At 39.7% G+C, this 14,693-nt stretch overlaps 1 protein-coding gene across 2 annotated transcripts in view; it reads right to left on the bottom strand.

The window, feature by feature from the left end:
- gpc5c (glypican 5c) overlaps nt 1-14,693 on the bottom strand; it is a 214,124-nt gene that overhangs the window by 18,005 nt on the left and 181,426 nt on the right. For both annotated transcript variants that reach the window (XM_052133237.1, XM_052133236.1), the window contains one exon: nt 14,530-14,665. In XM_052133237.1, the coding sequence (XP_051989197.1) occupies nt 14,530-14,665 (136 nt within the window). The remainder of the gene's footprint in view (nt 1-14,529; nt 14,666-14,693) is intronic.

The following is a 14,693-nucleotide window of genomic DNA, read 5'->3' as shown; positions in this document are numbered from 1 at the left end:
CACGTTGACTGTATGGAGACATCAAGGCATGCTTTTCTCCCTATATTTTGATGGGGCTTTGAGCCTATTAACACCTCGATCACGTAAATATGAATGTCATAGAAATGTGGCCTTTACCATAATTACAAAAAGTGATGGATCACACAAGAGTGGAAAGGGAGAGATGCATGTAGAGTGGGTTATGCTATCAGTTAGCGAGTGACAATCACGAGCACGCTGCAGGTGGCCAATGGCAGCTCTGCACTGAATGGAGCTGGTGAGGGATGAATCGATAAGCAGACAGTGAGAGACAGTGAGTTAGAGAGAGAGAGACAGAGAGAGAGAGAGAGAGAGAGAGATATGATGGCAGTTTGACATTGATGTTCTGAAGTTTGGCTGGAAACAAAACCAAAATTGTCATGTTAATAATCATGCATGTTGTTGGGCCTATGCAGTTCATGACAATATTAATATATTTCCTGTTTGATTTTAAGGACACTTGTGTTTCATTTTTAATGATAAACAATTGTGGTTCCTTAATTGATCAGGAGGTACTTTCCAAAAAGAATGCTTTTTATTTTTATCTGAATGTCTGTACTGCCTAACAGGGTCAGAGGTTATTCAGGGCTTAGCCCAGACCTTCTGTGGATATTGATGAAATATCAGAATAGACTAAAATTTATAGTAAATGTTTAAGCTAAAGCGCAGCCCGACAGAATTGCAAAAATCTGCATTGTTTTCACATCTTTACGAATACAGCCTTTATTTGCTATTATTTGAACAATTGATAGTCTCGCCCCCAACTCACCCATTGGTTGAGTCAATGTTGTTGCGTTAGGCCGATTAAAAAAAATGTAATAGTGCCACACAAACACAGTGTTTCCAGTTTTTTGGAGAAAAATTTACTAGCGAATGTTTTACTTCCAGTTGTCTCTGCATATTAAACTGGGATTGGAGAAAGTATTTTAACACTGAAAACATTACACACTTAAGCTTTAAATGATACAACTGTGAGGTGTCATTTATATAGTAAATCTTAAAATATTACTGAAATTAAAACTAAAAAAGTCCCACAAAATTGTGTCTCAGTCTCATTTATGCTAAAAGATCAGGTGTATGCTTTTAACACAGAGTACTTTAAAATATGATAAAAACTATTTTTTGTCCCTTTCAGCGTTCCATAGTTCAACACTTGTGTACAATTGACAGCTTTATAGCCTATTATTGAATCATCAGGTGTTTTAACCTCCTGAGACCCGAGCGTGACTGCTGTGTGTATTTTCCATTCCCAACATGGACAAAAATACAAATAACCAAGCATTACAAAGTCAGATTTTTTAATCAACCTGTTTATTATGTATCCAGGAGTGTTGCTTTTTTATGTTTTTGATATGTTACAGACATCAGAAATTAGCATAACTAGATCTGATTTATTATGGCCAGCATCATCCAACCACTGCCAACCATGTTAAAATAACATTTTGCATGAAAGATTCTGAATCTTTGTACTGATTACCATTGTCTTATGTCTGCCAAACATATTGAGTGGTTAAACATCATCTACAGCCTGAAACTGAACTTTTGATAGGACGTTTGGATTGAATGCACTTAGCTGCATAGGAAAGCTATAGGATGCTCCCGCTCCCTTGCTCCCTATTTAGTGAATGACTTTAAAAGTAAACTTTGAAATGCACCTTATTTTCATCCTAACTTTGTATACAGCTCTTTAACTCTCTGGGGTCGACGGACGCGCCGGCTTGTCCTGCTGGATCTGTTTGTCATTAAAGTGGAAACAACATAGAATTATCCATCATTTTGGGGCATACAGATAAGGCTCTACTTTTATTTGTGTACACTCACTATAACAACAAAACCTTGTGCTTTTGTAAAATAAAGAAAATAAAAAGGGTGAGCTTTCAGCAGTCTCTGAAACACATCACAATAAATGAACATGAAACATATGTCTAAAGAAAGCTTAAAATGTCTACTTTTAAATAAAACAATTCAATTTTAAAATAAATATTTTCCTTCAATGTAATCTGTATGAAACAAAGCAATGTACAATTTTGCCTGGCTCAGCTAATTATCCCTAATATGATCACACCCACGGGCAGAGGGCGCTATTCATACGGTAATGTGCTGAGGCGATCAATGCAAATGGTGAACGCCCCGGACTGTGCCTTAAAAAGCATCTAGTTCATTCACTTTTCTGCGCATTTGAAAGATAGCACGATATACAGGCGAGGAAACTCCTGGATAGTGATGAAGAGTTAAAATTGTCCACAGAAGAAGAGCGGGACTCCGATGAACATTTGCATTTTGAAGAGAGATTTGATCCAGCCGAGGATACAATTTTGGATGAGTAAGTCATTTAGTTTTACTTCCATATTAGTTGACATGCTATTTTATATAAACATGTACATATTTTACAAGTGGGACTGTTTCCAGACATGCCATTCAGGATTCAGAGTATTACAATTTGAAATATGTCCTAATAGGCAGGTTTTAGTTACATTTAAATGCTGTTTCGGCTAAAGCAGGTATTTAAATTGTATGCTGTGTGATATAAATATGATATGTAATATGATATAAAAAAATATGAATGTTTAGATTGTATTTTAACTAGTGTTTATGCTGCCTCATTATCATCAACGAAGCTTGTGGTTGCAAATGTGTTTGGGTGTAAATGTGTCAAATGTGATGTAAATATGCCCATATTAGAAAATCACCATATTATAATGATTTATAAAGGATCACTTAGGGATCACTTGGGACACTGAAGACTGCAGTAATGATGCTGAAAATTCAGCTTTGATCACAAATTACATTTTACAATATATTCAATAGAAAACTGTTCTTTTAAATTGTAAAAAGAGTTCAGATGTTTTTACTGTATTTTGGATCAAATAAATGCAGTCTTGGTGAGCAGAAGAGACTTCTTTTAAATGGTAGTGTAGGTCTAAATGTAGTAAAGTCTTTATGTAAAGAAAATGTAGTCTGATTACTTCTTACTTCTCCTCACATTTAGTGATCAGGATGGTTTTCACATCATTATGTTTCAAAAACTCTAGGCTACAAGATCCAGTTCTCAAAAGTCTTGTGGACAAATGTTTAGTATGTGTTATATGGCCTAATTTCAATTACTTAAAAATGAGTTTTTTCAAAAACCATGCATAAATGTTATTTTCTCAAAAATACAAACAATTACACACATGTTGCTCACATATTATTGTAGCCCAGTTTTTGCTGAATACAGTGTTATCAGACTTTAGCCATTAATATGTTTTTAAGCAACTGAAAAAAGCACAAATGCCAAGGCATCTCAAAACTTCTCCAGGGCCCAAAACACCCAAAGCAACATTTTCCAGCTTTTGGATGCATTCATTGTGGTAATGCACTGTAAATATAGGATATTTTAAATGGAAATGCACATACAGTACACGTGGTCATTGTGTTTAACAGTGTGCTGTTTCATGATGAATAGCTCAAATTGTAAAAATGGTATATTGGTTGAAATTAGAGACTCTAGAGACTAATCTATTGACTCAGGTTTGTCCACACACAAGGTTAAGTTAGTTGAGGAAACAGCAGACTGTAAATAGACTAACATAGGTGATAATGAGAAAAGGGTTGTTAGATTTTGCAAAGTTTGTGAGGTTCATAGCACTGTGTCTTAATAAAAGTGTTTTGTAAAAAATGCTAATTTCCTAGATTATGACAAAGTTTGCAAATTTCTCAAGCACATATGTATCTATTACTCTTTGTTTGCAGGGTTATATTTCTAAATATTTGGCACTTACTGCATCTAGATGGGCCAATTCTCAACACAGTTTCTAATCTAATCACGCAATCGCGTGTCATGATCCATCTTTTTGCACGTGCACATACAAATGAGCATTGGAAAGCAGCCCCCAACAGCGCTTGCATACTGAATTGAGTTGGTATTTATATTTTAGTACCTTGATACCAAAGCACTGGTACTTTTGTAATCACTACAAGATGACAAAAATATTTGTAGCTTCACTGAAAACATTTGTGGCTTAAGCCCCGGTAGCCCTTCCCTAGTGTCACCCATGCTGCCTAATGAGAAAGGCTGGAATGGTCCACTTCACAAGCCTTCTCTCTCATTCTCTTCTCTTACTTCCCTACTTCCACATTCAGTCACTGAGGCCCTCTCAATACCCCTGTTGCCACATTAGTGCCGGTTGCTAAGAGATCCTAAAGATTCCAGAATCCCCATGTGCCCCATCTGAACCCACAACCATTTAGATGGTGTTCTGGGTTCCCAGCTTCGGTTACCAAGGGAAGGAAATTGGTATTTTGGAGGAGAGGAGAGTACCAGAGCGAGAGAGAAAGGAGGAACTCAAAGCTGAAAACATCCCATAATCCATCTTCTGCCATGGTAGCCAAATAGTTAGGCCCATAAACAAAAGACAACATGAAGAGTGATAAGCAATAATGAGCTGTCTGAAATGGTCGTCGCCTTATTCTTGGCTCCAGAAAGTATTGACACACAGCTGAATAGCAAAAAAGACAAAAAGAAGACTTGTGGCAATTTGACATTGATAGTTTGTTGGGTATGTTTGCTGTACTGTTTCTTGGAAATTGAACTGGAAAAGAAAAAACAATAGGTGGAGAAACAGTTCTCAGTGGCTGATTATGAATGTTGCTTGTTACATTGTTTTAACATTTGAAGAACGACAACATAACTATACTGTATACTACAGTATAATTCTATATAAACTAAACCTTTACACCTGGCAAGAACATGCTTTTTTACTATCAGAACAGAAAAACTAAAAAACTGATCTACGGCACAAAGCTGTTAGCTGCCGAATAACATCCATCATCCACAATCTCACATCTTGATCATGTTATTGAATGTTTATCACGTCATGTTTAGTGGTTATCCAATAATTGCTAAACTGGTGATGTGTCAGTGGCAGCTGACATTTAGGTTTCGCTGGAGCACGTCCATAAATTCCTCTGAAGTTATAAATCAGTAATTGGTCTGAAATTAATCTGGCATCCGTTCCCGCACAATGCAAACAGAACTCCATAAAAACAAGGGATGCCTCAACACCCACAGAATACTAAATACAAGGATTAGGAGGGTAAATAAAGATCAATGTGTTTGTCTGTCGCTCAGCCAAATGGCTGATAGTTCCCCTAAGATTTTATAGAGAATGAACCACATTAACACATGCTACAGCCTGATGTGTTAGCATCACTGCACCAATAAGCTTAATATGATTTACCCAAGAAGGACAACAACATTCCTATAAACCAATTAGATTTTAGATTTAGGGTCTTGAACAACATTCTTAAACTTTCATTCCGTTTAGATTTCAGTGGATGGTTATGATTAATAGGATTAGGCTTAGGTATGTGGTTTGAAATATGATTGGTTAAAAGAAATGGGTTTTTTTCCAGGACCATCAAAGGATTTAAAAATAATAGTTCACCCAAAAATAAAATGTTGTCAGAATTTACTCAACCTTATTTCAAAACCTGTCATGGTTTTATGTGTTTTTGTTCTTGTCTTTTACTTTGGTAAAACAGTTCCATGCCAAGTTTGTTCCTGTTTCATTGTCATGTGATCTTGTCATGTGTTTCCCATGTTCTTGCATCTTGTCCCCATTGGTTCATTGTGTGTTCATTGGGTATCACTGTCATGTGTTCTCCCAAGTCCAAGTATTTAGCCATCATGTTTGTTATTGTCCATTGTCGAGTATTGTGAATGTATCGTTGTTGGTGTGCAGCGTTCCATGTCAAGTTTATAGTTAAGCCAAGACACGTCATGTCAAGTTTTGTCAATATTTCTAAATCTAAATCTAACAGTCAATCACAATCCTTTTGAATGTTTTAAATGTTGTCATTTGTTGGGGCAAAGTGAACCAGCCTACACAAGGAAGATGGTATCACACTAAAAACATGGCAATGGTGAAAAAATTTAACAGCTGCTTGGTTTAATTATGATATGAGCATTTGATACAGCCATAAATATATACTACAACTGCCTAGGCGTAACATTACAGGATGAATAAATAATGAAAATATTATTTGCCATGTCAGCCAAATCTAATGATGAAACACAGCTCAGTGTGTGAACTATTCAGCCTCCTCGTATCGAACAATGGTGGTATTAATTATCTAAATGTTCAGTTTCTGTTCTGACATTAGCTGTGTGGAACACACCTGCAAATGAATTAACAGCCCTGGAGTCAAAGTTCAAAGCATTTATCACACTGAGCCTGCAGGTCTAGTGCCATGGCCTTGTCATACTAAAGCCCTATCAATTTAAATGCCTTGTCTTCATGACAACGACACCACGAGGCACAAGCTCAGGGGTCAAGCGAATGGTGTGCAATGGTAAGCTTGTGAAATACTGACCTTGAAAATGGGATTCATGGAACTTTAAATGGCATGAACATGATGGAACAGAATCAGAATTAGCTTTATTGCTAAGTATGCTTACACATACAAGGAATATGTCTTGATGACAGTAGCTTCCAGTACACAAACAATACAGCAACAAGATATATATATATATATATATATATATATATATATATATATATATATATATAGTCTTATTGTGTATTTGTATATATACTTATATTATTTATAATATATATGTGTGTGTGTGCATGTTTGTGTCTGTGTGTACAATATACATATTCAAATCTATTATATACAGATGCAAGGGAATGTATGGCAGAAGAGGTATGGTATGTTGGATAAATATAAATAGACTAAGATGTGTATTGCACATAATTATTGCGCAATGTGGCAGTTTTAACTGTTCATGAGATGGATAGCCTGAGGGAAAAATTGTTCCTGTGCCTGACGGTTCTGGTGCTCAGTGCTCTGTAGTTCCGTCCAGAAGGCAACAGTTCAAAAAGGTAGTGGGCAGGGTGAGTGGGGTCCAGAGTGATTTTACCAGCCCTTTTCCTCACTCTGGAAGTGTACAGTTATTGAAGGGAGCACATTGGGCAACCAATAATTCGCTCATCAGTCAAAACTGTCCTTTGTAGCCTTCTAATGTCTGATTTGGTAAAAACTGTCCTTTGTAGCCTTCTGATTTTGTAGCTGAACCAAACCAGACAGTTACTGAAGTGCAGAGGACAGACTCAATGACTGCTGAGTAGAACTGTATCAACAGCGCCTGTGGCAGGCTGAACTTCCTCAACTGGCAAAGGAAGTACAAACTCTGCTGGGCCTTTTTCACAATGGCGTCAATGTGGGTCTCCCACTTCAGGTCCAGTGAGATGGTAGAGCCCAGGAACTTAAATGACTCCACTGCTGCAACAGTGCTGTTTAGAATGGTGAGCGGGTCAATGATGGGGTGTTCCTCCTAAAGTCCACAATCATCTCCACTGTTCTGAGCATGGTCAGCTCCAGGTTGTTCTGACTGCACCAGCGAGCCAGCCATTCAACCTCCCTTCTGTATACAGACTCATTGTCGTCTTGGAAGAGGCCGATGACCGTAGTGTCGTCTACAAACTTCAGGAGCTTGACAGAGGGGTCCTTGGCGGAGCAGTCATTGGTATACAGGGAGAAGAGTAGTGGGGAGAGCACACATCCCTGGGAGGCACCAGTGCTGAATGTGCTGAATGTCCCCTGTCTCACTAGCCGCCGCCTGTCCTTCAGAAAGCTGGTGATCCACTGACAGATAGATGTGGGAACAGAGAGTTGGTGTTATTTAGTCTGGAGAACAGCTGGGACGATGGTGTTGAAAGCTGAACTGAAGTCAACACAAAGGATCCTTGCATATGTCACTTGGACTCTCCAGATCTTGGAGGATATGATGCAATCTCATGTTGACCGCATCATCCACAGACCTGTTTGCTTGATAAGCAAATTGAAGGAGATCTAGAAGGGGTCAGGTTATGTCCTTCAGGTGGGCCAACACCAGTCTCTCAAATAATTTCATGACCACAGACATCAGAGCGACAGGTCTATAGTCATTAAGTCCTGTGATTTTGGGTTTCTTTGGGACAGGAATAATGGAGCGCTTGAAGAAAACTTGTTTTTTAGCTTATCAGAGTAGCTTCTTTTAGCCACTCTGATTTCCTTATTCCTGGCCTGATTGTACAAGATTGTATCCCCACTTCTGTAAGCATCCTCTTTTGCCTGACGAAGCTGCCTGAGTTTTGCTGTAAACCATGGTTTGTCATTGTTGTATGTTAAATAAGTCATAATAGGAATGCACATGTCCTCACAGAAACTGATATATGATGTCACAGTATCTGTGTGCTTTCCAGATTGGTGTCTGCAGCCTAAAATATACTCCAATCAGTGCAGTCAAAGCAGGAGGTTATGTCATAAAGGGGGAGTATTCTCTGAAATACTCATGCATGGATTAACCACAGGGCCAATTGAGCCGTTGCCCATGGGCCTCTAAACACAAGGGTCCTCGACGAGCTCTGAACATTTTTTATTTTTATTTAATGAGATATCTATTATAAATCCATGTAAATGTCAGCCTTCTGTGAAATGACTTTTGCTTGGCCGATCACATGCTGGACTATAGCAGTGCTAGCACAGGCACTCAGGGAAGTGTCTCATTGGTGCAGCATGTTTATTTGAAGGACTGCAGAGAACAGCCTCTGGTTTAAATTAATTTGTTACTGTATATACGCAACATAATTCATGCAATGCAGAATCTATGGAGGACTTAAAAATGTTTAGGTCCTGCATGCATTTAATATTTAATGAAAAAGTGATAATATGTCTTAATAATGCTTGATCTTGCTTCGGTTCATAATTCAAAAGAACATATAGGCCTAATTGGTTGCGTACAACATTGCTCACATTTTTCACTGTAATAATTACTACAAAATGTTCTTAAACTTTCATTCTGTTTATATGAATAATCTGCCAAGTGTCCTGTAACAGAGAGCATTAAAGGAGAACATAGTCATGGAACTAGTGTCATGTAGTGGTAGTAATAATAATATATATTGTGGTTTTTTTTCCCATTTCCTCCATGGGCCTCTCAGTTCTTAATCCGTCCTTGGAATACTTGTCACTGATTGGTCAATGGTGCAATCCGTAGTGAAATATTTGGTATATTAGCCACTAAACAGTCAATTGACTGTTGTCTAAAATACTTTATTTATAAATGAAACCTGATCAAACACAAAAACAACAAAATAATATCACACAATGACAATCTATGTTTTAATGTCACATTTTGTAAAAAAAAATTATAAAATAAAAAAAGTCACCACTGTTCATTTTTACCAACTGCAACTAGTTTAGAAACTTTGCTTTCAAACACAAAAGTCACATATGTCAGTCATTGCTACCTCTAATTCACTAACTCTGTCATTGACTCAAAAGTTCTCAAACATCTCCAGCACATCTGCACATCAAGATGTCTCATCATAATCTAAGAAAACACCTTCTTTTGGCACATGACACGTCCAGAGCACCTATCATAACATCTAAACCTTAGAAATGTGTCTTCTTCTAAAAGACAGTGGGAGGGAAAACAGTTTTTTGCTTATTTATTTTGGTAAGATTTAGTTGATTTAGTTCTAAGGTAAATAAATAAAGAAATATGTGTTTAAAAATGTCCCACTCTTATTATTGGAGCACAGAGGGTGGTGGATTCGAGAACATTCTGTTTTTGGTCACTCCTAAGGTTTACATATTTACCTTTAAGCACCATGGTAAAACTGGGCATGTATTTGGCCTTGCAAGTGCAACCAGAAACAGAGGGAGAAGGTAAACACAGAGAGAGCAGAAGTTGGCATTGCCTTGCAAAATCACAGATGCAGTAGCTCCAAAAACATTTAAAGACAGGAGGCCTAATCCAGTTGACCTCTCTTTGTCAGTTGCCCTGAGCGGTTGGTTGCTGCTGCAGTTGTTCTGTTGTGGTTGGCACTTTCAGTTCTACAGCAGTTAACAGCAGATTCGCTCTCTAGTTTAAGGGATAGTTTGCCCAAAAATACAAATTCTGTCATTATTTACTTAAAGAATGTTCAAGCTGCTTTTTTCCATCATATAAATGTTGGCAGTGATTTTTACTGGTAAGCCTCCCAAAATGACCAAAAAGCACAATATCAGCAGAAATAATATGATAGCTTTAGCGCAGTGGATCCCAACCCTGTTCCTGGAGGCCCCCCAACACAACACATTTTGGATATCTCCCAAATCAAACACACCTGATTCAATTTATCTGATCGTTAGTGGAGACTACAATTGGGTGTGTCAGAAAAGGGAGCTATACAAAATTGCAGCGTTTGGAGGGTCTCCAGGAACAGGGTTGTGTACCACTGCTTTAGAGAAAAACTTCATCTTCACATGTCATTTTGGAACCTGAATAACAACTTAAATTTCATTTCATGGCTTCAGAGGACTTACTGTACACACACTGTATGAATATAGTGTAACTGTCTGGATCAGAAAGTAAAATCCCATACATTTTCTTCCACGTGGGAATTGATATTTAAAAGCTCCATCTAGTGCGCTGCATATGCATTAAGCACTAGGAAGTTCAATCGAGCTTGAAACCATGATTGTGCCTAGAGACTGCAATGGTAAGATGCACAGTGAAAAGGAGTTATATTTTGGTTTGTTCTCACCCAAAATCGATAGAATCGCTTCAGAAGACATGGATTAAAACACTGGAGTCATATGTATTACTGTTATGCTGCCTTTATGTGCTTTTTGGAGCTTCAAAATTTTGGTCACAATTCACTTGCATTATATGGGACTACAGAGTTGAGAAATGATTCTAATAATCTTTGTTAATGTTCTACAGAAGAAAGAAAGACGAGGATGATTAGATGTTGAGAGAATTTTCATTTTTGAGTGAACTATCCCTTTATTTAACATAAACAAATGATAAACAATACTTTTACAGTAATTAGTAGTCTTGGTAAATGTTCATTTTAAGAGGTAGACCGATATATCGATTCTATCATTTAATCAGTGACAAAAGCTACTTTTGGAACTAGGGTTATTGAAAAATCTAAGCTGATATTTGTCGACAGATTATTTATTTATTTATTTATTTATTATTATTCCTCTGTGTTACACTATGACCAGTAAAACCTTAATCTGGTGAATATATAGGCAATAAATGCTTCATTTGGTAAATACTTAAATACAGATAATTGTAACAGAGTATCCGTCATTTTAAGTTATTCCCTTGTGTGTTTTGGGCTTGTTCATGTTCAAAAGTCCTGCTTTATGCACCAAATGTTTATTTTTTGTGGTAATTATTGGAAATTTGGTTGAACAATAAACTGCATCTGGTATTTTATTTACTTTGGACTCTTGTAGCCTTTATGTCATAGTAATGAAATACTAACACATGTTTTTAACATTCTTTAAACTGGCTGATTAATCGGTTGTGTCACGATTCCCTTGTTGTCTGCCCTGGGTTTCACTTGTCATTGTTAAATGTACTACACTTCCCAGAATCCACCTGCCATCACCACTGCCATTTTGTTCATTGTTCTCACCTGTGTCTAATTCAGTCATCACTCCCTGGTTATTTAAGCCCTGCTTTTTGTTCACTCCTTGTCGTTCATTGAATGTTGTCAAGCCTGATCTGTGTTTCCCTGCCTGAGTTTTTAGTTTATGTCTGTTTCCCCCATCAAGGGTTTTTCCTTTGTGTTTGTTTTGTATTTTGTTAATAATAAAGAAGCCTGCATTTAGATCCTCTCTCCTCGCTGCCTCATTCGTAACAGAACGAACGACCGACTATGGATCTAGCAGGGTTCCTCATGGAGCTGACACAGGCGGACTTCTGTGAGCACTGGGAGTTCTCCTACTTTTTCACCAACGTGGCCAGTTGCACCGGCTGGGATGACCACACTCTGAAGGTGGCGTACCGGTTCGGTGTTCCCAAACACCGGTGGTGGGAACTCCCGGAGACTGCACCTGGCGGGAGTACGTGGGACTCATCTTGGAGGAGTTCACTGCCGGGGAACCACCTCTCCAGATCCCAGCTCCCGCCTCTGGGCTTTCCTCTCCAGCCACGGTGAGTGAGCCAACACCCATGCCTGCCGTGGTCAACGAACCAGCGCTGCTAACTTCATCCGCCCGGAGGAGGAGGAGAAGAAAGGCCTCTGCTCTCTAGCCTCCGCTAACCACGGCCAACCAGCCAATGCCTGCAGCCTCGAAGGTCAGTGAGCCAGCGCCTGTAGCCTCGGATGTCAGTGAGCCAGCGCCTGTAGCCTCGGATGTCAGTGAGCCAGCGCCTGTAGCCTCGGATGTCAGTGAGCCAGCGCCTGTAGCCTCGGATGTCAGTGAGCCAGCGCCTGTAGCCTCCGGATGTCAGTGAGCCAGCGCCTGTAGCCTCGGATGTCAGTGAGCCAGCGCCTGTAGCCTCGGATGTCAGTGAGCCAGCGCCTGTAGCCTCGGATGTCAGTGAGCCAGCGCCTGTAGCCTCGGATGTCAGTGAGCCAGCGCCTGTAGCCTCGACCATCCAAGAGCCAGTACCTCCCGAGCTTTCCAGAGCTCCGCCTCCCGAGCTTTCCAGAGCTCCGCCTCCCGAGCTTTCCAGAGCTCCGCCTCCCGAGCTTTCCAGAGCTCCGCCTCCCGAGCTTTCCAGAGCTCCGCCTCCCGAGCTTTCTACGGCTCCTCTCCCAGAGACTCCCGACCCTCCTGCGGCTCTGCCCCCAGAGCCTCCTGCGGCTCCGCCTCTCGAGCCTTCCAGGGCTTTGCTTCTGGAGCGTCCTACGGTGCCACCTCCGTCGGCTCCGCTTCCAGAGCCTTCCTGGTCTCCGCCTCTAGAGCCTCCTATGGCGCCTACTTCCACGCCTCCGCCTGCAACGGCTCCACCTCCCACGGTTCGGCCTCCTGAACCTGTCCTTGCCCTGTGGCCGCCTTCCAGGCCTCCTGAACCTGTCCTTGCCCTGTGGCCAGCTCCCAGGCCTCCTGACCCTGTTCTTGCCCAGTGGCCAGCTCCCAGACCACCTGACCCTGTTCCCGTCCTGTGGCCTCCTCCCAGGTTCCCCAAACCTGTCCTTGTCCTGTGGCCAGCTCCCAGGCCTCCTGAACCTATCCTTGCCCGGTGGCCAGCTCCCAGACCACCTGAACCTGTCCTTACCCTTTGTGCCTCCTTGGACTGCCTGTCTGCTCCCTGTGCCTCCTTGGACTGCCTGTCTGCCCTTTGTGCCCCTTGGACTGCCTGTTTTCCCCTTGTACTCCCTTGGTCTGTCTGTTTGCCCCCCCCCCTCACTCCTTGGACGATATATTTTTTTTTTTTTCTCTGAGGAGCGTCTGGAAGCCGCTCCTTTGAGGGGGGGCTATGTCACGATTCCCTTGTTGTCTGCCCTGGGTTTCACTTGTCATTGTTAAATGTACTACACTTCCCAGAATCCACCTGCCATCACCACTGCCATTTTGTTCATTGTTCTCACCTGTGTCTAATTCAGTCATCACTCCCTGGTTATTTAAGCCCTGCTTTTTGTTCACTCCTTGTCGTTCATTGAATGTTGTCAAGCCTGATCTGTGTTTCCCTGCCTGAGTTCTTATTTTATGTTTGTTTCCCCATCGAGGGTTTTTCCTTTGTGTTTTGTATTTTGTTAATAATAAAGAAGCCTGTATTTAGATCCTCTCTCCTCGCTGCCTCATTCGTAACAGGCTGTTGCCCTTTCCACCACCTCAGATATCGGTATCTAAAACAATCCACTATTGGTTGACCTCTATTAAATTTGGCATAAATTACTATATGTAAAAAAAAAAAATGTTTTATGTATTATAAACTAACATCAAATAACAATGAGCAATTGTATTTTCATGACTTAAAATTAACCAAATTCAGTAAATGCTGTAAAAATATATTTTTCATTGTGTTACCAAAAATTTTAATGCAAGTAAATCACAGATTTTTTTTCATTTTTTAAATCAAGGCATGTTTTCAACCTTTTTTTTTTTTTCTTCCACTAAATGAACACAATGAAAATGTATATTTTAATATTTTATAAAACAATATAACAATACACGATAATTAACTACAATATTATACTAAAACATTTTAAATATCTAAAAAAATAATGCCACTCAGAGACTTCCATAAATATTTTTGAGTGGTGATGCAAACAAGTCGATTTCTTGAATTGAGTCGATTTATTGAAATTGACAGTTTGAACTGATTCATGGAAATTATTTAAACTTACAGTATGAACTTTAACAGTTTTTACTGAAGTTTAAATTGGACAAAACATTTTAAGAGACATCTGTCATCCCACTATTGCAAATAGTGAGGGATCTCAACTCTTTTGGTGACACACCCATTAAAATCTTTAAAATATTCACAAGGTCATTATACTGTATATCGTTAGCAAAGTTATCACAAATATATAAATATTCAATATCAACCATCTCTACTGTGTCATATGTAGTATTTTCACCCAATCAAACTCAATGAAGATGTTTTTATGCCTCAGTCTCATTAGAGGTATACAGGTAAAAAGGTACAGGTTTATCTGAGAATAAATTAGCCATGGAGATCCATGATGGTCTAAGCTGGTCTTTTTAGCAGGGAACCACGTTGCTGAAAGTGGATTTGACATGTGTACTCACAGGGTGTGACCAAGGATTCTCCAGAAGCTTCACAACCATCTTCATCATCACAGTCACCACTGGAGTCCACCCCACTGCCGGTGTCATCGTCCCAGGATTCTCTGTACCCCACACCTGGCATGAACTCTTGAATCTCCTAAAAAAAACATTTTAGATCTCTTTTT

The sequence above is a fragment of the Xyrauchen texanus genome, chromosome 9 (assembly GCF_025860055.1).
Source record: "Xyrauchen texanus isolate HMW12.3.18 chromosome 9, RBS_HiC_50CHRs, whole genome shotgun sequence".
Classification (NCBI taxonomy): domain Eukaryota; kingdom Metazoa; phylum Chordata; class Actinopteri; order Cypriniformes; family Catostomidae; genus Xyrauchen; species Xyrauchen texanus.
Note: the sequence above shows the minus strand (reverse complement) of the source record. Positions and strands in the feature narration are given on the sequence as shown.